This window comes from Scomber japonicus, chromosome 12, assembly GCF_027409825.1.
Source record: "Scomber japonicus isolate fScoJap1 chromosome 12, fScoJap1.pri, whole genome shotgun sequence".
Taxonomy (NCBI): domain Eukaryota; kingdom Metazoa; phylum Chordata; class Actinopteri; order Scombriformes; family Scombridae; genus Scomber; species Scomber japonicus.
In genome coordinates, this window is record NC_070589.1 from 23,718,999 (window position 1) to 23,736,968 (window position 17,970).

The window sequence follows — 17,970 nt, forward strand, 5'->3', positions numbered from 1 at the left end:
GTAAAAATTGCAAGCTTTGTCATTTCTTTAGGCTGGCGTTTTGGATTCTTCACATTTCTGCTCTCCAGAATACTTTATTATAATACATTTTTTAAAACTAATATGTAGATGAGTCAGACTTTACTCGTCCTATGAAAACAGCTGCACATATCTTTTAACTGTGTTCATAGCATGGTATCCTCCTGACTGATGCCATTTTTCCTGTTTGTCAACCACAGTGAGCTGAATCCCGTCCTCCCCGGCTGAGGATGGGTACAGCAGAAGCAACTTTACGCATGGATAGCATGGAAGTCAAGGACGAGTGGCAGGATGAGGATTTCCCTAGGTATCCCTACATGCGTATGAAAGTGAGAGTGTCTGTCGATGTGCAGTTTGTCTATTCATTTATGGCCTTGGCAATGATGGAAAGTCACATGCGTTGAAAGCTGAATGGCAGCAGGTGTGTTCTTTCCGTGATGTAGTCGTTACGTGATGCGTGATGAGGCTGTATCATGTCAGTGAGCAAACTAGCAGCTTGCACAAAGAAAAAAAGACAGAAGGTAACACACATGGTAGTGACTCGCAATTAAAAATAGTTGGCCACCCACACCCACACTGGAAATGTGCTTGTAAAAATGAGCAGAGAAAACAGATAATTCCAGGATATCAACTCTATCCTTTAATTTAGTTTATTTATTTATCTCACACGTGTTAAAATAGCAAAATGAAATATAAAGTAGGCAGCAAAACATAACAAAATAGAAATGACAGCAAACTGTAGATAAACAACTAAATAATAACCATTCAATGTTCGAAAATGGTGTATGGGTGGATGAAGTAAGGAACTTTTCTAGTCCTACCCCTTTTTTTAACAGATTTACATCTTATATTACATACAATAGTTTTGTCCATCTCCTGCAAGTCATCTTAGTACTAACACAGTTCAGAATCATTAGTATGAGTCATCTCTTAGTAGCTAACAAGGCCAGAAATATCTTTTAAAAAAAACATAAAATGTGGTGAAATTCAGACAAGAAATAAGACAAAATTTAATGTCAAAAATATTCAATGTTGCTTCTACACCGCAAATTGTTTTTCTCTTCCTTGCTGTTTAATCCGCTCTTGAATATCTGTTGAGGCTGTCTTTAACTTGCCTCTACAAAGCTACCGACAACATAATAACAGCAATTATCCCGGCAGCTCCATCAGCGAGCCCATACTTGTGGTGTTTTAGGGTGTGTTTGTCTCTGCATGCATGTCTGCGTTAATGTCTGTGACTTTCTTTCTTTCTTTCTTTCTTTCTTTCTGTGTGTGTGTGTCTGTTTGAGTGCAATCTACTATAATCTTGCCCTCCTATCCCACAGCACTCAGCATTCAGTCGTCTTATTATAATGTCAGATGGGAGCTGAGAATTACTGGTAGTGCTTCTCAAACAACACGTATTGTTTTCAAGGACAAACTGTGGTTAAATCACAATAGAGCTTCAAAAACAAAAAAGCTAAGAGAGAGGAACCACTTGTCTTACATTACTTTATTGTTGATTTTTCTATTATAGTAATTTATTTGGAATCTTAATGTTAATAACTAGCTTTTTTTTTAAAAAAAAAAAAAAAAAAAAAGACCAAAACCAAAGAGAAACTATAATTCATCCAGAGGTCAGTCCATTTCTATTTTGTACTGTTTCTATTGTCATTGTATTTATGCCTATATGTATTTATCTTCAGGCCACTACCAGAAGATGGAGATGTTGATTCTTCATGTGGCCTCACCGACATAAGAACCAGTACGTGAAATAAATAAACACCATTTCATTTCATTTTATTTTATTTATTTATTTTTTTTACTGTATATGCTGTTTTTAAGCTGACTTGATTTTTTTAGATCCCCCCACCTCTCTGAATGTGGGAGAATCCCAGTGTAAACGCCGCACACTGATCGCCCCCGACATGAACCTGTCACTGGATCAGAGCGAGGGGTCCGTGCTCTCTGATGACTTCCTGGAAACGCCCGACGACCTGGACATCAATGTGGACGACATTGAGACTCCTGATGAGACTGACTCGCTGGAGTTCATCAACAATGGCAACGAGCTGGAGTGGGAAGGTCAGATGGAGGTCACATAATGATGAAAATTTTAGAAACGATTAAATGTTGAGGATTTTTTAGAGCAAAGGATTCATGTTAGAAGCAAATCATATTACCTACTCTGTCTTTGATTTGTGCCCTGCCTCAGACCTCACGTCATCTTTCTTTGGTTCTAATTACTGCTTTTTACTTCTCCAAACAGCGAGTGCTCTCAGAAGTGCATGGCCAAAAAACATAGACTGCTTTCTTATTTCAGCAAAGTTTGCTCCATTTAGAGTCTTTACTTGAGGATTAATTTGGTCTATTCTCTTTCCATCTTCCATCATTGATCCAGTACAATAGTACCACTGACAACACTCATAATCCACCATAGAGTTGAATAAATACAACAAAATCTCAACAAAAACATAAATTAAAGTGTCTTTTCAAATCTGACAAAAAATTATGTGAAGCTGAATTTTCACAGCTTTTTATTTCCACATTATGTAGTTAGTTAGATTTGTATTGGTTAAGACTAAAACATGTATTTGTAGAAAATGTCTCAAGCTATGAGTCATGTTGAAGTTTGATAGCGGATAGGTATGAAAATCTTCAACCCCCTGCCCCTCTTGTTGAACATATGATATCATATCATAAATGTTAGACAAGCAAAGAGGAGGATTAAACCATCTAAGCAACAACTTTTTCACACCTTGCTTGCAGATGACACTCCTGTTGCCAGCGCTAAACGTCTTCCAGGTGAAAGTGATGAAGAGAGAGACTCATCTGGCCGTCTCTGGCGAACAGTGATCATCGGTGACCAGGAGCAACGGATTGACATGCAGGTCATCAGGCCGTACCTGAGGGTGGTTACACATGGAGGTAAATCCGAGTCACAAATGTATATATGGGCTTTTATAAATATGCAAGAGGCTTTATGTGCTTGCATGCAAGTAAGCATGTTAAACTGTTTGAAAGATAAGCACTGTCAGATTACAAGGTTTTTTCCCCAGAAATTAAATATATTGTCAGGGTGGAAATGCCTCTGAAGCATCATCAAGGGACATTAAGAGTCATAAAAGCAAAGATGCAGAGCAAAGCAAACTATTTATATGGCTCATTTTACACACAAGGGAAACTCATGCGCTTCATATTAAAAATACATGTTTGCTTAATGGGATTAAAACGCAACTACTGACTCTAAATAAGTACAAACAGCTAATTCAATTACCAGAATGTAATAGCTGTTGAAATAAGGCAACAGAAAATAGAAAAAGTTAGTTATTTTGTAGACCTCCATAGTTTTTCAGACTATGATAGAGTTGATATCATTATTGATTTTTAGTAAAATGCCTCTGCTCATATCACTGTTAAAATGCCATTGCCATCATGCTGAATGTGTCTCTCTTCTCTCTCAGGTTATTATGGTGAAGGTCTAAATGCCATCATCGTGTTTGCAGCCTGCTACCTTCCTGACAGCAGCTGTGAGGACTACACATACATCATGGAGAATCTCTTCCTGTAAGAAACTCTCTCAGAGTTAGCGTGCTTTATCATTAATCTTTTTATAACATTATTCTTTTACTTTGTTCTGTTTTCACTGCATTAAAGAATAATTGATTAAAAGACATGACTGGAGATGATTTGTCTATGAAATGCGCATGTCAAATCATGTTTGAAATGATATGATGGAAATTAAAGATGACTCAGTTTAACAGCATCATTTTGGCTTCAAAAAGTTTCCTTTTACAAGCTCATATCTAAACTGGATCCACTCCAAATCACCATTTGAAAGCAGGAATTCTGTGTAATTGATGTTTCTAATATGCTGCTGTATCGTCTGAAGATCTGAGTGTGTTTGTTCTGTCATCAGGTACGTTGTGAGCAGCCTTGAGCTGCTGGTGGCAGAAGATTACATGATTGTTTACCTGAATGGAGCAACTCCTCGCAGGAAGATGCCCGGCATCAGCTGGCTGAAGAGATGCTACCAGATGATTGATAGGAAGTAAGAAAGAAAAAAAAACACTGTGATTGGGCTAACATGATGAAATTGTTGATGAGGATGATGATAAAAAGTAGTGATGTTAAAAATGGTGATGAGAAATATGAAGGCATCTCAAACACTTCTGATCTGCATGTCTACTACAGACTGAGGAAGAATCTCAAGTGTCTCATCATTGCTCACCCAACATGGTTCATCCGGACAGTCCTTGCCATCTCAAGACCTTTTATCAGGTGAGGATATGTTAATGATCCATCAGTCTATCCCTGTCTCAGCATATCTAAGAAATAGAGAGAAGATAGAAAATGACTACATCATGTCGTAAAAAGCCTGTGGTGTATTTATTCAGACCATGACAAAATATTAAAATATTATAATTCGTCATTTCCTGGTGGCCAAGAGGTTAAAGCACGGACCATGTAATTGCAGTGTCCATAGTTTGAATCTTGTTCCTTTGTAGTTTGTCAAGCCCCTTCTCTCTCTGTTGTCGTCAAAAAAAAGTATAGTCATTCCTAGATCATTTAACACAGTTGTAATGTGCTGGCATCTGTCTCAAGTGTCTTTACTGCATGACTCTCCTTCAAATAAATCAAATTAATTAAAGAATATGACTCTAGAAGATTATGGACCTCGACCTCTTCATTAACTAACACTGTCTTTTTATTTTTTATTTGTATTGCTCTGTTTCTTTTTAGTTTTTTTTATATATATATTTCGTTTTGAAACATTTGTTGTCCTCTGTAGTGTGAAGTTCATGGATAAGATCCGTTACGTTCACACCCTGGAAGAACTCAGCCAGATCATCCCCATGGAGCATGTGCAAATCCCTGAGTGTGTGCTGCAGTAAGTACTCTCAGCCACCAAGGGTCACTACTGAGACACTACATGTGTCTGTGGCAGCTAAAATAAAGTGTTGCATTGCATGCATACAGTAATCATGTAAGAATGTTTACAGTACTGCATTCAAACTAAATCTGAGTCAAACTCTGTTTATGGATCATTAATTAATATTATGTATTGTAGATTGTTTGCATGTATTTAATTGTATAGTTGCTGCTACTTATTTTAATGCACTTAACTGAAACAATAGATGGTCAAAATAGCCTGCAGTAGCAGTCACAAAACCTACTCTAAATCGGCATTCACTCTGTCAGCTTGCTGTCTTTTATAGCAAATGAAAAGAGCCTATGACAGTAAAGTCTTCTACAACATTCACCATAACAGAATCTCTAAAAAGTCATAATTTTTAAGCAAACTGTAGGTGGCTGTACCTTTGAATTCATGAGTGAGTCTCATAACCAGAACACTGCAGTGAATGCTTAAACAGGCAATAGTGTACAGCAATGTATTATCAGTTTCTTTATATATCTGTTGAGAAGTACGTTTATGTAATGACACATCAGTCAGAAATTTCCATTCTACTTTTTTCCCCCTAAGGTATGATGACGAGAAGCTAAGAGCACAAAGAGAAAGGTGAGCAACAGATTTTAATGTGATTTCACGTTAAAAGGATTTAGAGTTCAGACTCTTGATGTAGTATTTATATCTATCTGTCTAACAGGCTTGAGCAAGAGCATCAGCAGACCAACCCGACACAGCCCAAAGAAAGGTGAACCCATATTTTCCAGTACATACAGTCCAATGCCATTTTTTAATGAATTAAATATTGTTTCTGCTACAGAACTATAATACTACAACATGAAAAAAATTAAGGTTTATTTGTTATTTAATTTAATCCATTAAGAGACTGAAATAAGGCAGCTTCCTCCTTTAGTGTCAAGAAAATGTAATACAAAAGACTTCTGCAGCCACTTGAATTTATTATGGCTCAACCTAACATGAGTTAGTAAGATATTAATAATTATTTAAGGCTTAACTTTAATCTGTCACTTCCAGGCCAAAGTCAGTGATAGCAGAGGTGGGCAGTGACATCTGACATTAAGGTAAGGGTTCTCGTTGACTTAATTGCCCCTTCATCAGCTTTGCAACCCTGGTTTGTAATGTCAGCCCACTGTAACTAATCTCTGACATAAATGGAAATGTTCTCTTCTGCACATACACACATGCTTATGTCTGCAAAGGGACACGATACAGTAAATCACTGAAATGCTGGACGATGTCCTGTCTGGAGTGTTGGATCACCAACCAAAGGTCCACAGGGTCACCTCACACTCACCACTCCAAGAACAGTTTACAGTATAACATCGAGTCAAACCAGATGATGGGATGACTCAGATCTTAAAAGTTAAATCTTCTTTTAAAACACAGTATTTAAAAAAATGAAATCATATCTGCAGTTTTATAAAATAAGTCCAACTCAAAGTACATCTCTCTTCATGGGTAGTTGAGCCCCAAAAGGAAACTGAAGTTAACCACTGTTTCTTTTATTCAATAACAAAACATTGGTCATTAAAAAGGACTTAAAGACACAATTTTTTGATTCCTAGAGGTCTTTGATTCCTCTCAAAGTGTCCAAAGTGCAAAACATTTTATACATATATATATAAGTACTGCAAAATATTTTGACTACCGAACTCATCAAGCAGCAGATTATTCCTTCTTTTGCCAAGTCATGCTTCAGCTCAGACTATAAGAGGGTCCAAGAAATGCTAGCTGTACCTCAAACATAGTATTCCCTCAGTACGTCATGTTACATAAGGCACAGCTGCTCACCTCTTTAAGCCTGCCTGTTCACAACTAATCACTTCTATTTTAAATGGCTTGTACAACCAAGGTCTGGCAAATTGATCCACGCCACACACTCTGTGTTAAAATCAAGGGAAATACCCGCCGCAGCATGTTGGGGTTAGTTAGGATAGGTTATTTTAGAAGCTCCCCACCCCCTCTGGTGTACTCTGCCACTGACTTGTACTGACCATTCCTATGTACCTCCATATATCACAGGAGCTATCAACCAGAGGATTGGCTGACATCTCAGGAATGGACAGAGGCACTATCCCCTAACCAAATGCTAGGGAGGAAGCACGAGAAAAATATATAGGCAAACCTGATATGTGTCATGGTGGACTGAGGAGAATAGTTCATGCTCAATGACATACAGCAGATTTTAAAATTGTATCAGGAACATTTTGTTTGTGCAGGTGCAAAATACCTAAATCATTATCAAATTATCGTTCGGACTGTCAGGACAGAGGTCAGTCGGAGAGAGAGAACTTAATTCTCTGTATTTGCATTGCAGCACTTTGAATCCAAAAGCCACTGGAGAACGTCCATTCATTCAAACGGGAGCCAGCCGAGACCATCGCTTGTTGCACTGGATTTAATCACCCAACTGGATTAGGTGCAAGACAATCATTTCTCAAAACATTATTTTCAATATCATACTTGCTTCTAACAGCTGAAAGCTAATTTACACTAAAGTTTTAAAAAGTAAAAGCTAAATAAAATATATCTGCTTCCTGCATGTCAACCTGAGCTCTATTTATAGCATGAATTCAACCATATGAATGAAAATTTAAGGACTTGGATGAACTCTCAAGCACATTCCGATGGAGCCAGGAATGTCGGACGTTTCAAAGTGTATATACTTGTAATATATTTTTGAGACAGGTGTTTGCACAGATATTTTGTTTTGATAAGAACAGCATGGGTATTGTTTGGTTTCATGATCGTTTACTGCAAAATAACGTGCAATGATGTTGTTTCTTCTTAGACCTACAGTCAATGTTACTGATGCAAACATGTATTATAGTTTTCAAGTTTTCCAGAGTTTGATATGCAGGTGGCATGCTTGTTTATATCCTTCTGTCTCTGTTACATCTGTTTTTGTCAAGTTTTTAAGTCATTTTCCATCATGTTTGAAGAAGTACTTTTACAAGAAGAAAGAAAAGCATACATTGTTGCAAATGAAATATATTTAATGAAAGAGTCAAATAATTCAAAGTGTTATTTATGAAAATGTGCCATTTACTGTTTGTAAAAAAATAAAAAAATAAATCAATTAATTAAAATAAGCTTTTGTCATGATTACACACGCCCCTGTATCCCTCTTGACTCCTGCAACACAACAGATATTGTGCAAGGAAAGCTTGCTGATGTACTTTAAAACTTATATTTTAATATAAGTTAAGTTTCTTCCAGTTTGGTCCAGAATTTTTGCAACATTTTCCATGTTGTTATCAGCGAACATGGGTATGATTTATGAGAAGGCCATGGTAGCCAAGTTGGTTGATGTCACCTGATGGCACCTCCTGTGCTGCTGTTCCTTTCAGATCCCTTTTTATTTTTATATGCAAGGTTACTGTGATCACAAGGTTATTAGGATGATATATAACTCATAATGAACTGTACTGTCACTGCCATCCGTCAGCACTAAAAGCCTTTGTCCTGCATATTTTTTTCTACCATTGATGAAAGTCTATAATGTAAAATCCATCAGTCTAATCTGATGAATTGGTTTGGTTGGTTTTTATTACATTACTTCATATGTCTCTTGACCTATAATAATATAAAATTAGTTTTCAGCAATAATAGATTGTATACTGAACATATGTTCATGATTAATTGATAGCGGCATCTGCCAAAATATGATGAAATCGAAGGAATCGTTTAGTAAAGTACGCTTATTTGCTTTCTTCCTTCGACTTCGATGACAATCTCGAGACCACTCTGAAGTCAGTATGAAGCTACAGCTAGCAGTTGATCAGCTTCAACAAGGAGGAAATCACAAGCAAACCAAAATTAAAAAATACACTTATCAACACTTCTAAAGCTCATTAATAACACATTCTGTTTAATCTTTGTGACAGTTTATGGTTTTACATGGATTTGTGTGCTACTTCTTGATAAATGACAGGGTCCAGAGACTTGTCGTTACTGTCGAGTCTGCTTCAAGAAGCAGTCACATTTTGTAACTCCCTCTAAAACCACTAATTGTTGTTTTCACAGTTTTTTCTGTATGCATAAAACACATAACACATACATTGTGTTAATTAGTGAGCTTTTGGGGTATTTTTGAACTTCAGACAGAGCTTCGCTAGAGCTTTCTCACAGACTGCAGAGTCTTTATGCTAAGCTTTGCTAACCACCTCCAGACATGAGGTTGATATCAATCTTATTATCTTGGGCTTGGTGTATTTCCCAAACTCAGTCAAACTATTCCTTTTTATCCATGACATGTAGGTCATTTTTCCATTTATCTTAGCCTCATGGTATCATTAAGACTTTAACAGTAACATTTAAGTCATATTTCAACTGTACAAATATAATAATTCAACAAAATTGTCATCCAAAGGTCTGTCTGTCCGCTCAGTGTACAGAGGGAAAAAGTATGTGCACCACATGCTTCACACAGTGGACCGCAAGGTTTGGTGCTTATGTGTGAGCAGAGACATATGGGTCAGTTTTGTAACAGTTTTGTAATCTGAACCTTTTTTTAAAAACATATATTATGTAACATAATGTACATATTTTATGTAACAATTTCTGTTTACTAACATCAGGCTACTACAAAATGTGAAGGTTCAACCAATCCTTATGATACAAGAGATGAAAAAATATTATCAACACATAGTGTCAGCAGCGAAACATGACACCATGTGCTCCGATAGCTGGAACTCAAAGTTCGCCTCTCTCACTCTTGCAGTGATATGAACAGTCATAAATTAATTTGTTCAAATACTCAAAGAAACAGCTGGACAAATGTACACATAGGTGTGTAATAACTGAGGCTCATAAAAGCTGTACTGTTTAAGTTCAAAGAGATAGGCCTGTTCTATAGACACTCTAATAAATATATCGAGGCACTCTGGTCACATGGCTGGTGGTCATGTACTCCAGCTGGTTGCATCAGAAATATGCGTGACACAGCAGGCAGACACACAAAAGCCGACTAAATATAGTGCTTCTGGTTTTCACCCACCCAGAGCTGTCTAAGCATGGAAATGTTTCCCTCCATAAAAAACCCAAATAATAAGGTTTTCCTCTATGCTGTGTCACAGATGTTTCAGAAACAGGACACGGCTTATATACTCTGGCATGTTTTACAGTAAATTAAAAAAAATTGTACACTTCTTAGCCTGCTCTCCACACAGTGCCAAAACTTTTATTTAGAATTTAATCTATGACCTCAAATGTATAACAAATCAAGATCTGTCAGCATCGTCAGTCTACAGCAGCTTCCTGCTGTAAAGTCTCTAGTATCTTTGGAGAACTGTTAGGTGTGTGGTATTTGTCAGGTATTCAGCTGGCAAGTGTTCACAGACCCCCTGACAGCAGGTGGAAAATTTGGGGTCTACTTTCATGCAAATGTGACGCTCCTAAGTCTCCCCACCATTGGTGCTGTGGGCTGTAAAGTGGTAGTTTATTGGCTGCAGGAAAGGGAGCCTGATTGGTTTGACAAGCTGTGATGCTGCAGCTGAATCCTTTATATGCTCGGCAGGGAGATAGTCTATCAATGAAGTAGTAAAAGGGGGGAACGTTTGTGGCAGAAGAGAAGGAAAGGTTTTGAGCCTTTGAGAGACTGTTTGCTTTGGCTGGGTTCCCTTCTTTTATTTACTGAATTCCAGAGGTGACCAATATCCAAAATAAGAAAATGAAGCTAATTATCGGCATTGGAGGGTGAGTATTGTTTCCTGTATTTTCCTGTGTGTCTATAAATGAAAATTTGTCGAAACTCAGAATGTAAATCCTATTTGTGTGACATGAATTTCTTTTTTTTTTCAGAGTGACCAACGGTGGGAAGACCACTTTGACAAATAGACTCTTAAGGACATTACCCAACTGTTGTGTGGTGCATCAGGATGACTTTTTCAAGGTAAAGAAAATTAAAGTCATTATTCTTGTTAGCTTTGAGGTTTGTATATTCATTTTAAAGCTACAATAAATATAATTTTAATGCATTAATGTTTAATTGATAATAATAATAAAGTAATGCTCAGAAATAACCCGCTAGTCTGACCTGCAGATGTCCTGTCATGGCCGTAGCCTAGTAATACATCTGGCTGATTGTCTCCTGGACAGCCAATGAAAGGGTTGAGCGTCCCCACTTAAAGTCAGACTTTGTCCAAGCATGTTACAAATTCTGTACCCAATTTATTTGCCCATTTTTTAATATTATTAACATCATTTGGCATAAAACAAGCCATTTAATTTCTACCTCATCCATCGTCCATCGCAAAGGTTGATTGACGACCAATCACCAATCATGTTTTTTAAAACATCAGTGTCACTTCATCTCATCACATGTGTTATACCACTACAGCAAGACAACAAGGGTGTCGTTTTACTGGAAAAAAATCGCAAGTTCCAAGTCGAAGTGTCCGAGACCCTCGCGAAATAAGCTAGCTAGAAGTTTCATCCCTAAAAACATCCCTCTTTTCATCAAAGTGAAGCAACAACAAGTGTTTTCACCCTACTTTATAGTTTTTAGATGTTGTAAAACACATTGTGTAGAGAAAGGTGGGGTCCTACCGCAACTCTGTTTTAAAGCGCACCAAAAAAATTCATCGTGTGCTGCTTTTGGTGGAGACGAGTCCCTGACTTGTCCTGTCCAGGTGTGATCAGCTCCAACTGGTTACTAGGTTGCAGCAATGTTTTATTGGTTACTGTTATTTCAGAAACCCGATCAAATAGAAGTCGGGGAGGACGGCTTTAGACAGTGGGATGGTAAGAATGGATTTCGCATAGGAAAACCATGCAGTAATGTACTTTTTCTTCTCCTGCACATTTTTGTAGTTTGGTAACCAATCAATCCTAAACATTGATATTCTGTGAATGCTACAGACATTCACTAACCGTGACTAATGTGTGTTTAAGCACATTGGTGAGGACCATCGATTGCATGTGTGGTGAAGCCTGCTGTTCTTTCTTTCCTCCTTGTTCTTTATCAGTGATCACTGCCCTGGACATGGAGGCTATGATCAACACTGTGAAAGGCTGGCAGGAGAACCCAGTCAAGTTTGCCCGCTCCCACGGTGTCAGCCTGTCACCTGAAGCCGAGTTGTCCGACTCGGAGGAGGGGATCCATTTTCTCATCGTGGAGGGATTCCTCATCTACAATTACAAGTAGGTCACTTGCCAACATCAGCTTAACTTACCACCACGTTTTCTCTCAAATCTAGGCAACAGGCCTCCTGATCTCTAAAGCTTTTCATTAATCAGAGCTTTGCCTCCCCTCTGCAGGCCTCTCCTTGACGTCTATGACAAATGTTTCTACATTTCCATTCCTTATGAGGAGTGCAAAAGGAGAAGAAGGTAACGGTCTTGTGGAGTGATGTTGACACATTGCACAAGTGTTGGACACAGTATTGCAGGTGTAGGCTATAATGTGACTTGATTGATTGTATTTCCTGCAGTACAAGGACATACACAGTCCCCGACCCCCCCGGCCTTTTCGACGGCCATGTCTGGCCCATGTACTTGAAACACAGAAAAGAAATGGAGAGCAATAGCGACAGAATAGGTATGTTAAGACAGTTCCTCACCTGTGGATCTAAATATCAATGATCCCCCAGGTTTCTCCACTACTCTGACTCCCTATTTCCATCCTTACTGCCTAAATACAAACAACTTGACTATAAATGATTCTTATTCACAACTGATTTCCCTTTCTGCACAGCGTACCTTGACGGGATGTCATCAAAGGAAGATATGTACAACCAAGTATATGAAAGTATTCAGAATGCCCTGCTGAACAACTCATAGGTAAATAAACTTTTAAACATTGATTAGCTTGAACATTATCTCAGTCAGATCATTATTCTGATCATCATTTCTTCCGTGTGAGTAACTCCTCTTTCTCTCTCTCTCTACAGCAGGACGGGGACAACAGAGGATTTGTGTATAGACTTGTAAATATATTTTGAGTAAATATGTAACACCAGTTCTGTGCTTCTAGCCTATATGATTTCTGATTTGTAAATAGTTAATCATGTAACTTATTAAGACCTAAAAGCAGAAGTATTGTTTTGTATAAGCTTGTGTAACTTTTTTTCTAAAAGAAGAAGCCACCTCTGGATTGCCCAGTGTTTAACATCAGGGACAGATCTCAAGTCTGATCCAATTGTACTGTACGTTAGTAAGTAAAATGCCCACTGGGAAGAAAGATTTATGTCCGCAACATAAAGAAATCACTGAATCTACTTTATGTCTCCTGTTCTTTTTCTCTATTCACTTCAAACACTCATAAAGTTGCCATAAAAGTCCTGCTCTCATTCACAAACCTCACGTTTTCCGGCTCAAATATTTACACATATCGACAAAGACTGATAAAATCCTCTTTATAAACCAGATTAGATTAAGTGCCATAGTTAAAGTGGCTGTAATCATCTCCTCAAAAAGATAATAGATAAACTATTATAGTCTACATGAAGAAAAAAGTACAAATACATTGATTTTACTGCCCTAAAGCTACATTGTTTTATTGCATTTGAAATTGTCTTTATTAATTTCAAATTGTAGCTTAATTGTCTGGTTTTATACATCTTGCTCTTGTATGCAGGTTGTGTGGTTGTTTAAATGTTTCTTGTTCTCGTGCCACTCTTGAAAAAGAGATCTTAATCTCAATGAGACTACATTATTAAATGACATTTCTAAAGAATGACCATTTTAAAGATCTGGATACACAAATATGAAATGGTCACTTTAATCATGCCCATAATTTAAGCTTGTGGTATATAAAATAGGAAAAACTTGCATGAATATTGATTCTCCAGACTGAATTTGGTTTTAGGTGTTTAATACGACTAAACTCAAGTATATATATCACACTAAATACAAAAACAAAGGAAGAAAATCTGTGTCTACTGATATGTAGCAATCAGTGGGTATTGCAGGAGCACTTCATGATAATAACTATGGGATATTGAATCATTTTATTTGCACCCTGAACAAGGAGATCATAGGCCGCCACAAAAACACATGGTCTAACTCAAGGACACAACAGCAGGGTAGAGCCATAATAATACTACACCATTTACAACACCCTAAACATGCCCTTGTCTCTTTATTCTTGCCCGTAGCCAAGTGGAAGAAAGGACACATTTTTTTTATTGTTTGATTACTGGCATTGGTTACATCAAGACATGCAATGAAAGCGGCAGGCACACCAACAAATGATCAGGTTACCCACATTGCTCTACCCTCAGCCAACACTGTCTGCACAGAAAGGAGGGGAAACATGAGCAGTGTAATTCACATTTATTGATATTTCAATATCAAAAACCCCAATGAATTATATACTAACCTTGAAGGTTGTTTGTCCTATCTGCTGCTGATTGTAGTCACTTTGAAGCTTAAAACTAATTACTTGTGACTGACAGGAAGTGATGACTAAGATGTCAGGATTTATACCCAAAGCTTATAATAATGGATTTGCCACCTATCAATAAACACATCTATAAGACTTGCTAAATCTCTCCCTCTTCTTCTCATGATCACAGATTTTCTCACACTGTACATTAATATGAGAAAAGACTCGGCCGGCTCAGGCCCTAGCAGAGCAATGCAGGGTGCGCATGGGAGGGGTTGGGGGGTGAGGGGGTGGTTGGTTCATGATCTCGTGATGCGTTTCTGGGAGTTTTTACATGCCAGCAGTTGTCCTGGAGCAAAGGGGAGCTGGTCTGTCAGTTTATATTTAGGCTAAGTGCCTCAAGTGTCAGGGGAATATATATTTAACAAGTGTACAGCCAATTACTGATTGCCCCACACCCACTCTGCTGGTCTGACTCAAGTCGGGCCAGTCCCAACGCACCACCGCATGGGCGGGTAAGGTGAGAACCTTGTGGGATGGCATGCGCTCCCACGTCAGCCTCCACCACGACAACCCTGAAAGGGCAGGGTGTCTACGTTTGGGCCGAGAGGCAGGGACACAGGAGATGAGCAGCTGTCACATGCTCTGCAGACTCCCCTTTGAGCCAGTGAACAGTTGTGGTTATGCCACCGAATGACAGAAATACTTACGGCTGCCTCGCTGCGTCAAACACATGTGAACAAGTGAATTCATGCCTGTCATAAAAGAAAAGGTTGACCTAGTGTTTCTAATTGATTTTAGTTTTTTAAAAGACCGTGAAGGGATTTGGTAAGTGACACTTTGTTGTTTCATACTGATTTAAACCATACCATAACACAAAAAGAAATTACATCTGGTGCTTTTAAGCTCATCAGAGGAAACATATCTTTATTCTTTTTTCCTCTTGAACTACTTTAATCCTAAAAGTTAAACCCCAAAAATCATATAATTACAATTGAATTGTTTCAATAATGATGAAAAAAGAAGGGCAAGACCCCACCAAAGTACATATAATTATCATAAAACAGTCACTTATTTCAGTTGATTTATCACCATTCATCTGACAATCCAAGTTCAAGTCTTGTATTTGCCATTGATATTAATGTTTCCACTGTGCAGCGATGCTTTACCACAGGTTCTCCATATTAGTACTCAGCATGAATATTTTCCACACCACCATCACCCACATGTACAGTCTTCATGTCCAACTCTGCCTTTATTATTTGAATTTTGATTTTTGCAATCACACCACCAACTGAGGAGCAGATGTCCTGCTTCACCAACGTAAAACAAGTCTAATATACAACATGCATTAAACACTATATGACTGATTTTGAAACTGCTCATTGTAGTCCAGCACTGTACTGATGCTATAATGATATATTTCTACCTTTCTTTTAATGTATTCTGTATCTACGGTGAATATGGTACAGTTAATACTTTAAAATTAATTCATAAAGATTTTTGGTAAAAAAAATAAAAAATCAACTAAATACCTCTTTAGACTGGGTTAGATCATGTAAAACATAAAAAAAAGATCAATTAAAATAAATCTGTTGCTCTGGTGCCTTCTGGCAGTGTTTGTGTTTTATTTATGTGGTTTATAAACTTTATTTGATAAATATATATATATATCCAAAAACTGTAAAAAAAATAGTGGTAGCCAACATAAACCTTGAGGCAGAAGTAATCCCTTTAAAAAAGCAGATTCTTAAACTTGAGATCAAAGTGTATTGACGTTAAAAATAAATTAACATTAAAGTTTGGAAAGCAGCATATTAAGTTCTCTCAACACTAATTTGTCACTTGTTGATAGCAAAATGTGAAGAAACGCCAGCATGTTGCTCAAAGCTGAAACACGAGGAGCACGGGAGAGCTGACCACGCTTATTATGGTGTCAAAGATAAGCGAGACATGTGTCACAAGAAACCTGATGGTCCAGATGACCTATATATCTGATATATCTGCATTTCTATTTCTACTCATGTTTGGCTCCGTTTTATTTAAAAGGTTATGGTTTTTACTCTCAGGAGGAACCAAACGGCCACATAATGGGAGACTCACCCACAACAGAGGTTATTAATTTTCATGTATTTCAAACATTGTTTCATCAGCATCTCACCTGTATTGTCTCCCCATGATCTGTGGTAAACCTTCTGGATTTATCATTTACTCCTCAGAATGGCAGTGTGAGGCCTCAGGGGAAGACCAAAGGTATAATCCATGTGAGAGAGTTTCTTGTGGTAAAACCATTTTAAGACCATCATCTTCGTTAAATCTCACAAGAAGCAAAGCTGTGAGCAGCCCTGGAAACCTAGATTCATGGGATAAGATATATTCAAAGCGTAAAAGAATTAGTCTTTCACACGGGCAACCATCTGCTGCTTCTGCTTCTGCTGCTGCTGTAGGTGTACCATGAAAACAACCAGAAACTGTTTATTTTATTTTCAAACACTCCTAATTTACAGTACAGATTAGTTTTTGTGGCAACATTATGTTGTGATTTGTTTACTTTCAGGCACACAATAAAGACTCAATTCAACGTCAATACTTACTGGCTACATTTTGTGGGTTACATGTCTTGCTTGGGAGGTCTTGTGCCAAACCAGTGCCGAGGATCTGTCTCTCTTATAAATCTGGACTTCAAGGCGGGGCCTCGCTCTGGAGCAGAGTAAAGGTCTATTTGGCTAAGAATAGTTCACCATCTTGATGCCCTATTTGGCTGAGGAAACGTACACCCGAGCGCTCCTTCTGAGGGGTGACAAATACTGGGCCGTGTGTGACGCGTCTGTACATCAGTGTGTGTGTGTGTATCTGTGACTCATATCAATCAGCTGAGCAGAATATTTAATAACATCTCAAAGTATAAATAATAAACTTATGAGAGTGCTGCTAATAGCACGTTTATGACTTTATAAATCTGTATCGTATCACCATTAATATATTATGATATGAAGAGTTTCAGGTTGTCACACATAAACCATTTATGTTTGTGGAGCTTTATAATAACTTCATGTCAACTTTACGGGTCACAGCTTATAATTGGTCGTTTAGCACTAAGGAGTAGGATATTCTCAGTGGTGTAAATTGACCCTGTTTATAGTCTTATATTTATCACAGTACTGTGCTAAAATTTTGGGCACTTTAAGCGTTTAGATTCTTACCCATGATGCAATACCATCAGGGAGGCATCTGATCGGTTTCAGATTTATTCCACTACATTACAACGACCGCAAACAGCCAAAGTGATTAAATCTATCTTCAGTGACAAGAAGAAGTCCAGTGACAGATGGTTTCGTCCCGACAGAGCTCTGATGTCAACATCATGGAGTCAGTTTGGGTTTACATGAAGACACAAAGTACCTTGAACAACTGTGAACTTTGTATAAAGTTAACTGTTAAATTCAGTTAACTTTAACTGTTAAACCATTCATGGCATTACTTTGAAAGGCTAACTTTACTTTCAGTGCCTAAAGCTTTTTCACAGTACTGTATGAACATTACACATTATTACAACATTAATACTGATTCATGTACATGTGAGCATCATTTTAATGTGTTCAATGTAAAGCCCATGTGTTTTAGTGAATAACTGCATCTATGAAATAAAATCTAAACTGTAGTGGAGCAGTACTTACTTTTTTTAAACAAATCTTGCATTTAGTATCTTAATGTT

The 17,970-nt window shown here is 37.7% G+C and overlaps 2 protein-coding genes and 1 long non-coding RNA gene across 5 annotated transcripts; 2 read left to right on the forward strand and 1 right to left on the reverse strand.

Annotated features, from left to right (window-relative positions):
* Window positions 1-248: 248 nt before the first annotated feature.
* Window positions 249-6,258, forward strand: atcayb (ATCAY kinesin light chain interacting caytaxin b). The gene is made up of 11 exons (XM_053329379.1): window positions 249-325; window positions 1,704-1,762; window positions 1,861-2,082; window positions 2,767-2,925; window positions 3,462-3,564; window positions 3,917-4,048; window positions 4,192-4,278; window positions 4,790-4,888; window positions 5,483-5,518; window positions 5,607-5,654; window positions 5,942-6,258. The coding sequence occupies exons 1-11, from the start codon at window positions 249-251 to the stop codon at window positions 5,979-5,981; spliced, it is 1,062 nt and encodes a 353-aa protein (XP_053185354.1). The 3' UTR covers window positions 5,982-6,258.
* On the reverse strand, window positions 4,304-16,893 carry LOC128369042 (uncharacterized). Its single transcript, XR_008321995.1, has 3 exons — window positions 16,850-16,893; window positions 16,417-16,608; window positions 4,304-4,325 (listed from the first exon to the last, which is right to left on the reverse strand). It is a non-coding gene; the product is annotated as an uncharacterized LOC128369042 (long non-coding RNA).
* LOC128368539 (nicotinamide riboside kinase 2-like) lies at window positions 10,483-13,129 on the forward strand. 3 transcript variants are annotated; one of them, XM_053329380.1, is made up of 8 exons: window positions 10,483-10,624; window positions 10,730-10,820; window positions 11,623-11,671; window positions 11,896-12,070; window positions 12,188-12,259; window positions 12,361-12,467; window positions 12,624-12,709; window positions 12,820-13,129. In XM_053329380.1, exons 1-7 carry the CDS (start codon window positions 10,599-10,601, stop codon window positions 12,707-12,709), a joined length of 606 nt encoding a protein of 201 aa, XP_053185355.1. In that variant the 5' UTR covers window positions 10,483-10,598; the 3' UTR covers window positions 12,820-13,129. The 3 variants fall into 3 exon arrangements, with proteins under 3 accessions (XP_053185355.1, XP_053185356.1, XP_053185357.1); XM_053329381.1 differs by having other exon boundaries at window positions 12,823-13,129; XM_053329382.1 differs by lacking the exons at window positions 10,483-10,624; window positions 11,623-11,671 and having other exon boundaries at window positions 10,771-10,820.
* Window positions 16,894-17,970: the final 1,077 nt, after the last annotated feature.

What these genes read in the sequence shown, in the direction of transcription:
- atcayb (XM_053329379.1), top strand. Translation starts at nt 249, where the DNA reads ATGGGTACAGCAGAAGCAACTTTACGCATGGATAGCATGGAAGTCAAG. An exon ending in CAGGATGAGGATTTCCCTAG is followed by an intron (nt 326 to 1,703) that starts GTATCCCTACAT and finishes ATTTATCTTCAG; the next exon opens with GCCACTACCAGAAGATGGAG. An exon ending in CTAAGAGCACAAAGAGAAAG is followed by an intron (nt 5,519 to 5,606) that starts GTGAGCAACAGA and finishes TCTGTCTAACAG; the next exon opens with GCTTGAGCAAGAGCATCAGC.
- LOC128368539 (XM_053329380.1), top strand. Translation starts at nt 10,599, where the DNA reads ATGAAGCTAATTATCGGCATTGGAGG. An exon ending in TTCCTCATCTACAATTACAA is followed by an intron (nt 12,071 to 12,187) that starts GTAGGTCACTTG and finishes TCCCCTCTGCAG; the next exon opens with GCCTCTCCTTGACGTCTATG. An exon ending in GAGTGCAAAAGGAGAAGAAG is followed by an intron (nt 12,260 to 12,360) that starts GTAACGGTCTTG and finishes TATTTCCTGCAG; the next exon opens with TACAAGGACATACACAGTCC.